Source organism: Marmota marmota, unplaced genomic scaffold, assembly GCF_001458135.2.
Source record: "Marmota marmota marmota unplaced genomic scaffold, marMar, whole genome shotgun sequence".
NCBI lineage: Eukaryota > Metazoa > Chordata > Mammalia > Rodentia > Sciuridae > Marmota > Marmota marmota.
Window position 1 is genome coordinate 11830716 of NW_026000272.1, and position 10524 is coordinate 11841239.

Below are 10524 nucleotides of genomic sequence, written 5' to 3' on the forward strand. Positions count from 1 at the left end.
GTTATTTACTTTTGTTGCAGGAACATTTCACACCTGAGTGCAAATTCAAAGAATCGGTGTTTGAAAATTATTATGTGACCTATTCGTCGATGATATACCGTCAGCAGCAGTCAGGCCGAGGGTGGTATCTGGGTCTGAACAAAGAAGGAGAGATCATGAAAGGCAACCATGTGAAGAAGAACAAGCCTGCAGCTCATTTTCTGCCCAAACCACTAAAAGGTAAAGTTGATATTGTAGGAACTATGGGTTATAGTACAAAAAATATTAATTTAACTTGATTCTTTATTATACTTTTGAAAGTTTGATAAAAACTTTGAGAAATTTTTTATGTTAAGGCATTTATACATAGAGTTACATTTAATAGTACTCAAAACATTAGGACAATGATGAAAAAGTCACAAAAATATTAAGGCAATGTTAGGTAGTCTCCTGATTTTTTCCATTGTACATCTACATCAGTAACTCCTAGTAGAAGTAGCTATATTGCTAACTCAGGAAAGTTAAGAGCCCCAAATTATACCAAAAGGGTAACTACAAAGAAACATAGATGTTAAAAATGTGCACATACTTAACACTTATCAGATATCTCCTGAGGGTCCTTTCTAAGACCCAACAATATGGTCCCAAGAATTTTCACTCATAGATTTGTTTCCAGTCATTACTAGCAGATTAATAGCAAATTGGAAAGGCAAAAGTTAGGAATTGGCTATGGAACACAGGGATACTAGAAGTAGTGAGATATGTTAAAGAAGGCATAGAAAATGCAGATCAAAGAGAAGATTTCAAAGAAGTTATCCAGACTGGGATTAGAATAAGAATTTAAAGTAGGGGCACAATGATGCCACCCCCATTGAAATCAGCATATCATTATGTTTTACAACACATTTTCTGGAGCCAGACTTCCTGGGTACAAGTCTTGGCTTTACTTTTACTAACTAATGGTCTTAAAAAGGTTATTTATCAGTGTGTACCTCAAGTTCATCTGTAAAGTATGAGTAAGAGTATTTATGCCATAGGAATCTTACCTAGATTAAATGAGATAATTCATGTGAAGAATTCAGAACAGCATCTAGCATGTCATGTTTTACAAGTATAAGCTAGTACTGCTATTTACAATCCAACAGTAGCAATTGCTACCATTTACTGCACCAAGAAATATGGTAATAGACTCTTGGAGAATTTCATTCTAAGTATGATAGAAATCGGTATTTTAAGATGTTTTAAACTTTAATATTTGGCTTGCACAGTATGCTGTAGATCATATTTAAACTTCTAAGAGCTTTATTAAATGCATTTTTCATCAATCCTCTCATATATAAACATAAGTGATAGAAGTTAGGCATTAAAATTCTTGACACACTACTGCATCAAGACCAGATTTCGCTTCATCTGATCGCATCCACTCTGTAATGAGGACTTGAAACCAGCATTTTTCATGTTTGGCCAGAAGAACAGTTGGCCAATGTGGAGTGATATGCCCAGTTTTTTTGTTTTTGTTTTTTTTTCCCCCCTTTTTTTTAGTTATTTCTGTATTGACAAATGAAACTGTATATATTTTTCATGGACAAGATATTTTGAAATGTATCCATTGTGGAATAACTATATTTAGCTAATTAGCGTATCTATTGCCTTGCATAGCATGCATATTCTTTTTGTGGTGAGAACACTTAACATCTATTCTCTTAGCAATTTTCAAAGCTACAATACATTGATGTGCTGATTTGAAGGCCTTTTACATGATCTTTATGTGCATTTCAGTGGCCATGTACAAGGAGCCATCGCTGCATGATCTCACGGAGTTCTCTCGATCTGGAAGTGGGACCCCAACCAAGAGCAGAAGTGTCTCCGGAGTGCTGAACGGAGGCAAATCCATGAGCCACAATGAATCAACGTAGCCAGTGAGGGCAAAACAAGGGCTCTGTAACAGAACCTTACCTCCAGGTGCTGTTGAATTCTTCTAGCAGTCCTTCACCCAAAAGTTCAAATTTGTCAGTGACATTTACCGAACAAACAGGCAGAGTTCACTATTCTATCTGCCATTAGACCTTCTAATCATCCATACTAAAGCCCCGTAATTGAGATAAAGCTTGTGCAAAAGAATGCCAAGCATTATCAATGAACTAAACCTGGGAGAAGGACTGCCAAATTTTCTCACAATCTCACGTATACGTTGGGGATGACAACCAAAAATATTTCACAGCACTAACGCTGATCAAAATTTGCTCTCCAACCAAGAAAATTTAAAAGACCACAATTGTTCTTCAAAAACAAAACAAAACAAAATTAACCGCTTAAATGTTTTGTAGGGGCAAACAAAATTATGTGAACAGTGTTGTTTTCTTGGCTTAATGTTTTCTATCTATGCTTCATTCAACTGTACTCTTTACTTTCATATAGCGCAACTTTATGGTTTCTGAATTCAATGGTTCTATTGACTCTGTGTCACCTAATCCAAATCAACCAAATTCAGGGTTGAATCTGAATTGGCATCTCAGGCTCAAGGTAACAGTATTCTTGTGATTTTACCAATTATTTTATTTAGATTTGTAGTATTCTGGTCAAGTTCTTGTGCTGTACTTTGTGAGTAGAAATTAAGTTATATTGTCAACCCTGGTCAGTAAAGATAACTTTAAAAAAAAGAATATCCTTAAGTGTAGATTTCTCTTAATTCCATTTGTGTATCATGTTAAACTATTGTTGTGGCTTCTTGTGTAAGACAGGAACTGTGGAAATGTGATGTTGTCTTTTGTGTTGTTAACATAAGAAAAGTCTTCTCTGTATATGTACAAGTCCTCCTGTCATTGTATTTGGCACGTGAATATTGTGAACAAGGAAATGTTAAGACTGGTTACCCCTAAACAACATATATTATACCTGCTACTGGAAAAGTGTTTAAGACTTAGCTAGGTTTCCATTTAGATCTTCATATCTGTTGCATGGAAGAAAGTTGGAATCTTGGCATAGAGTTGCATGATATGTAAGATTTTGTGCATTAATAATTGTTAAAATCTGTGTTCCAAAAGTGAACATAGCATGTACAGGCAGTTTTCTGTCCTGTGCACAAAAAGTAAAAAAAAAGTTGTTTAATATTTGTTGTTGTATACCCAAATACGCACCGAATAAACTCTTTATATTCATTCAAAGAAGATTATCCTTCAACATATATTTATTGAGTATCCATTAGGTGTCATTAACTATATTAGAAATGGGAGTTAAACACTGAATTATGTAGATAAATTCAATGTCCTCAGATAATCTACAGTCTAGACATTCATATTAACAGGTTCAATCTTTCAAGTACATTTATTGGACTTACTTAGAGTTCATATTGGTACAAGGAAATCTCATTCCCATTCAGCAATCAAATTACACAAAAGAGATCTGTGCTCTAGTAGTCTTTCTACCATTTACAGTGTCATATCCCCTGTCTGTTTCTCAGTTCTCACCTCTGTAGAGGGAATACACAGGACTAAATATCTGAAGTTCTTCTCATCTCTGAGAGCTGAAGGAAAACATTGTTTGGTGTTGATCTCTTTCACCTCATTCCCACAAGCTGCCATTGCCTGACCATGAATTCTTTGGGAATTATCGATATATGAAGGTGTTTCAGTCAGCTTTTTCACTGCTATGACTAAAGGACCTGACCAAAACAATCGTAGAGGGGGAAAAGTTATTTGGAGGCTCACAGTTTCAGAAGTCTCAGTCCATAGATGACAGGCTCCATTCCTTGGGGCTCAAGGTGAGGCAGGACATCATGGTGGAAGAGTGGGGCAGAGGGAAGCAGCTCACATCATGGTGATCAAGAAGCAGAGAGAGAGAGACTGCACCCTCCAGATACAAAATATATACCCAAAGCCATGCTCCAATTCCCCCCTCCTCCAGCCACACCCTACCACTTCAGTTACCACTCAGTTAATCCCTCCCTATCAGGGGATTAAATCAATGATTGGGATAAGGCTTTCACAACCCAGTCCTTTCTCCTCTGAACCTTCTTACACATTGTCTCACATGTGAGCTTTTAGAAGACACCTCACATCCAAACCATGACAGAAGGGAAGAATAGTAGACCAGATAAAACATAATTGTGTTCAGGGCATACACAAAATAGTAACTGTGGCCCAAGCAGCATTGTTTTGCAAGGCCAGGGGGCTGCCCATTCCCAAGATGTACATTCAGCACAAACTCCCAACCCAATCCAGCCCAGCCTAGCCCAGTGACCTGGAGATTCCATTTTAAGTCCTACTCATCCTGACTTAGCTCTAAAGCACACCTGTATTTAGTGAGGCTGCCTATATTGGACTCAGAAACCTTTGCCACATGATAGAAACACCAGTAGCCTCTCACTTGTTCCCCATTCCCCCTTTACGTCTTAATAATTTTCAACCAATAAAACAGCACACCATCAAGAACTTTAAGATTTCTTTATTGACTACTATGAGGTTGCTGGTTTTGCTCTTTCGTTGCTCAGGAAAACTGTAGGCATGCTGGTAATTAGCAAGTTAGCACTTCGGTGTCTCAGGGAAACCTGACATAAATAGGAAAGAATGAAAATATCGAAGAATACTTTGTTCCTAGTATTCTTTTTAAGCTGCCTCAAGTTGTTTTTAAAAGAAGGAGGTACTTAAACAAATCAATAAAAATTTCTCAAAGAAACTTATCTGTAAGTGATGACACCACTTTCACACACCTCCCTTGGTCACACACATGCACACATCATGGCAGAAAATATTAGTCCTACCATATCCTTGGTGAAAGACAAAAGATTCTGTAGTCAAATAGTTTTGGAAAACACTACAATATCACCTGGAAGATTTATAAGACTCAGATTGCTGGACTGACTTCCAGAGCTTCTGATTGAGTAGGTCTGACATGGGCCCAAGACTTAGCATTTCTAACAAGTTCCCAGGTGATGCTGAGACTGTTGATCCTGAGGAACCACACTTTGACAACCATTGGCATACACTCTTCCCTTCCTCAGATTTAAAGTGTACATTAAAACTGGGCATGGTGGTTCATGCCTGGGATCCTAGCAACTTTAGAGGCTAGGATCTTTAATTAAGTCATAGGATCACAAGTTCCAGGGCAGCCTGTGCAATTGAGCAAGACCTTGTCTTAAAACAAACAAACAAAAAAGACAGGAGATATTGAAGACCTAGTAAGAAAAAAAGTAAACTTTCTTGTAAAAATGAAGTGTGCATTAGCACATATTCTGAGGGAGAAAAAACATGTTGAAGAGCTCTGCTTAACTTGGTGAAATGCTGAGATAAACAAATCTGTACATAAAGCTATATAAGGATTGGGCATACACAGTACCAATTAACACTGGAGTGCAGACTTCAAAACCTTTGTGGGTATCTGAACTACCTATGGTCATTTTAATTTTTCTGCATTTTTATGCTTGGGTGGAAATCTCCTGAATATGATTTCTACCAAAGCTTGAAAACAATTGTTCTGTGGCATAGCACTTGACCACACATTATAAAGAATATCCATGTCTCTACCAGCAGTCACTTCAAAACAACATACACTTTTTCTATTCTGTTTCTCAAAATACCTCCAACCTCTATTCAAAGCCACTTCTACATTTTAAGTATTGATTACAGCAGGATCCTATTGCTGCCACAAAAAAATCTATACAAGGATATGGCAGTGCCATAATACATGATCATTTCCAATTACAGAAACAACTTGTGAATTGTAGTTAGGAAAGGCCACTAGGACTCCATATTTACAAGGACAGCATGACATGCTTTCACTGTTCTGTCCACAAAGATGTGGTCCGTGGTTTGACTTCATGCATTTAGCTACCTTAGAATGAAAACACCTAGCTGCCATGCTCTGACCCTAGGCATTCCCCGTCTCTTTAATAAGACTGCTACAAGCTATTGTATACTCAAAAATATATGTCTCTAAATTTGGACTGTTCTTTATGAGAGAGAGAGAGAGAGAGAGAGAGAGAGAGAGAGAGAGAGAAAGGAAGGAAGGAAGGAGAAAGAAAGAGTTCCACCTTAAATGTAAAAGCACTGGGGAATAATTCTTTCCTGAACCACATCCTGGGTCATTTTAATCTCTAAACACCATACCATTATTTAGAGTTTGATTTGGATTTGTTGCATAGAAAACTATCTATGCAAAATCAGCTCTTTTGCTAATATCTCATGAGTACAAATGTCTGGTCTTTCTCATCACATTTATGCTAATGAATGCAGAAAAGTATACATCGCATCATTTGGGGGGACATTACAACTTCTATGTGGGTATTTTTGGTATTTACATGTATTATGAAACGGGGGTTTCATTTGAACACATGGACTCAAGTAATTCTACCCCAGCTCCTTGAGTAGCTGGGACTACAAGTACAGGTCACCATGCTTGGTTTTCTATGTGGACATTCTCAAAGATGTTTGTAAAAGCTGTAATTCTGTCATCATGCAGGAAGTTTTTGTAGAACATACAATATGGATGATTTTCACTTTAGAATTCTAAACTGACCAAATAACACTTCAATTTCTCCTTTTTATTAGTTTTTGTTTCACTCTGCCTCTTGTCTTTCATATAAACATTTCTCCCCCACTCTCTCTCTCCTCTCTCTCTCTCTCTCTCTCTCTCTCTCTCTCTCTCTCACACACACATACACACACACACACACACGTGTACAAACACAGATGTGCCTCCTAAAGTTTGCAGAGATGCTTTGTTCTGGAAAGATGACCATGTGTTTATTCAGTAGGGACACGAGAACAGCCAGATTAGAAATCCAGGGATCTCAAGCTTCAGAAGCTGACCTGGCAGTTATGACACATGTCTTCTGCACACTAAGGAATTTTGCCTGGGTATGCCTCACAACATGCTAGTATGTCTGCACATTTTGTACTCTAAATAATTGTGTGCATTCATAATAATGTTTTTGATGCTGTGTAAGGTTAACAATTAGAGTTAAAATGTACGGAGCGATGCTTTGGTAAAAACTCTGTTTCTTTGAATCAATGGCTCAGCTTGTTGGCACTGTGGGTATTTATTAATTCATAAAATGTTGCTGCATGGCATGTTACCAAGGCTGGATAAAGCATTCACACAAAGATAAATGGGTTGAGGCTGAGTCAATCTCATAGAAAAAGAGAGATTCTGGGTTCAGCAACAGGGGGATTTTGTAAGGATTAATCTCCTTACTGAGACTAATAAAGTGGGACTATAATTGGAATTAACCATTCAGTTCTTCACACATGAAAAACTCTGTGTCACTCATACCCTTATACAAACAGGATGTTTACAATCCAAGCATTCTTTTCTTTAAAAATCTTAAAACCAGAATGAATTAGTTCTCAAAGACTATCTACTCTTGTAATGTAAAATAGCTGAACAAAACATCTTGAACAGCATTTGAGTTTCAAGGATCTTAACATTTCAAAGTACATGACCATTACATTCACAAACATATTATGTTTTGGTACAAAATACTGCCATATAGTGTGTGTGTGTGTGTGTGTGTGTGTGTGTGTTATGGAGCAAGGCACTACATAATTCTTGTTACCTCCTACTCTCAGGGAGGTGTGGCTACAGAGAGCTTCAAAAGTCCTTGGAGTCACATCAGTAAGTAAAATACCATGTGGCTCAACTGTGCTAGAAACAAAATGCATAGGTTCTGCTTTCTACAAACTCTCAGTCTAGAGTGTTCAGTAGACATACTGAGGGTATGATAAATGCTATACAACTGTTGGATGTATAATATAAAAAGACTGAATATGTGTGCCAGTGATAGCACAAGGGGGAAGGGAACAGATATGTAGGAACAAACTTTTCATATGCTACCAAGTTCATTATTAATCTAAAATACAGCATTGATTGGAATTCTGAGGGTAAGCACTAAAACTTTGAAAATGTAGCAAGAAGTGACAAGGAAATTAAAGTCATACAGTAAAAATAGCCATTTAAGACAAAAAGCGACAGTAACAAAGGTGCAGAGGGACAAAAAAGATATGACATAGAAAACAGCAAAATGGCAGATGTCAGTTCTACCATATTAGTAATGACCTTAAAAATAAATGAATTGGCTATCCCACTACTGAATATATATTCAATGGAAATGAAATAACTTTCTGAAAATGACATCTTCATAGCCATGTTTATTGCAGCACTATTCATAATAGCCAAGATATGGACTTGACAGAGCTATACATCAATGGGAAAATGGATAAAGGATGTAGCATATGTACACAGTGGGATACTGTTCAACAATAAAAAAGAATTAAACCCTGTCATTTGTGGCATGCAGAAATAACTGGAGGACATTATGTTAAGTGAAATAATTCAGGCAAAGAGAAACAAGTACTGCATATTCTCTATCATATAATAGAAGATTTAATTTTATTTCAGAGAAATGTAGACTTGAATAATGATTATTAGAGGCTAAGAAGGGCAAGGGGAGGGGAGATAGAGGAAGGTTGGATAACAGGTACCAAATACAATTAGATAAGAATGATAAGTTCCAGGGCTGGGGTTGTGGCTAAGTGGTAGAGCACTTGCCTAGCACACGTGAGGCTTTGGGTTCGATCCTCAGCACCACATAAAAATGAAGTAAAGACATTGTGTTCATCTGCAACTAAAAAAAAATAAATATTAAAAAGAATGATAAGTTCTGTTGTTCTACAACACAATAGGGTGACTACAGTGCACAACAATTTATTACATAGCTGATAAAGAACTAAAAGTGAAGAGTTTTAAGGTTTCCAATACAAAGGAATGCTAAATGTTGAAAGAGATAGAAATGCTAATTACAGACTTGATCATTACATATTCTATACATGTATCAAATTATCACATTGTACCACATGAATATGTACCATTGCCATGTGTCAATCAAAAAATTTTAAAATAAATGGATTGGACATGGCACTGAATGCACAGATAACAAGAAGAAAATAGGTAAGTTGTATTCATCAAAAATAAAAATGTGAAAAAATAGAGTTTCAGTGTGAGAATATAAAAAAGTTCTGGAAGTGGAGAAGGGTGATAATTGTATAACAATAGAAACATATTAATGGAAGTAAATTGTACAGTTTAAAATATTTAAAGTGATAACTTAAATTGTATATTTTTCCACAATCAAAAATAAATGGAGGGGTTGGGCTGTGGTTCAGCAGCAGACTATTTGCCTCACACATGCGAGGCCCTGGGTTCAATCCTCAGCACCACATAAAAATAAATAAATAAAGATATTGGGTCCAACTACAAATAAAATATAAATATAAAAAATAAATAAATGGATTTAAATCTCTACTTCAAAGTCATAGATTGGAAGAATGGAGAAAATGCATATTTTAGACATCGGCTATCTAAAAGAACACACGTTAGAGTCTAAGATTAAATTATGGAGAGTAAAAGAATAGAAACAAAACAGCTTGAACAGCATTTGAGTTTCACGGATCTTAAGAACATTTCAAAATACATGACCATTACATTCACAAACATTATGTTTTGATACAAAATATTGTCATATAGTATGCATTGTGTGTGTGTGCGTGTGTGTGTGTGTGTATACTATGCTAGAAGTAACCATAATATAGGATGAGTGGCTGTACTGATACTAGAAAATAATTTAAGACAAAACTTGAGACTAGAAAGAACGGACATTCTATAAAGGGATCAATCAATCCAGAAGACATAACAATTACAGGTATATATGCACATACCAATGAAACTCCAAATTACCTGAAGCACAAACAGATCCATATCCTTTATTAGTAAAGATTCAAAAATCCTAAAAATTATACTAGCAAACTAAATCCAGAAACATACAGAAAGGATGAACAAGCAGGATTTATTTCAGGAATGCAATTTGACATGTAAATATAAGAAAATATAATGTAGAATATTAATTTAGTAAGGGGAAAAACAACCATCTCAATAGATGTAGGAAAAAAAACATTTGACAACATTCAACACACTTTCATTATAAAAAAAAAAAAAACACTGAAAATACGAAGCTTAAAAGGGACATTTCTTTGATAAAGAATATCATGAGAATCTTATAACTCCCACTGTGGTTGTTGGGGAAAGATGGAAAACTATCTCTAGCATCAGGAACAAGACATCTGCTACCTCCATTTAAAAAAAAAATTACTGTAGTTTCTAGCCAGTGCAATTAGGCAAGAAAAAAAATGAAAGGAATTCAGATTGAAAGAGAAGTAAAACTATCTTTATTGTCAGAAGGCATGAACTTGTATAGAGAAAAGGCATTTACCAAAAACTATTGATTTAATAAATGGATTCAACATTGTTACGTTACAAAATTAATATACAAAAATCTATTGTATTTCTATACCATATCAATATATAATCTAAAATGAAACTACAAAAACAGTTCCATTTACAATAGCATCAAGAAGAATAAAATACTCAGAAACAAAAAAGTGCAACTATTGTACAGTGGAAATTATAAATCACTGCTGAATGAAAAGGTATAATAAATAAAAAGACAGTATATGTTTCTGGGTTAGAAGACTTCATATTTTTAAGATAGCTATA

At 35.7% G+C, this 10524-nt stretch overlaps 1 protein-coding gene across 2 annotated transcripts in view; it reads left to right on the forward strand.

The window, feature by feature from the left end:
• Window positions 1-3146, forward strand: part of Fgf13 (fibroblast growth factor 13) — a 228902-nt gene extending 225756 nt beyond the window's left edge. For both annotated transcript variants that reach the window (XM_048797017.1, XM_015498028.2), the window contains 2 exons: window positions 21-219; window positions 1759-3146. In XM_048797017.1, coding sequence (XP_048652974.1) covers window positions 21-219; window positions 1759-1895 — 336 coding nt within the window. In that variant the 3' untranslated portion in view covers window positions 1896-3146. The remainder of the gene's footprint in view (window positions 1-20; window positions 220-1758) is intronic.
• The last annotated feature ends 7378 nt before the right edge of the window (window positions 3147-10524 follow it).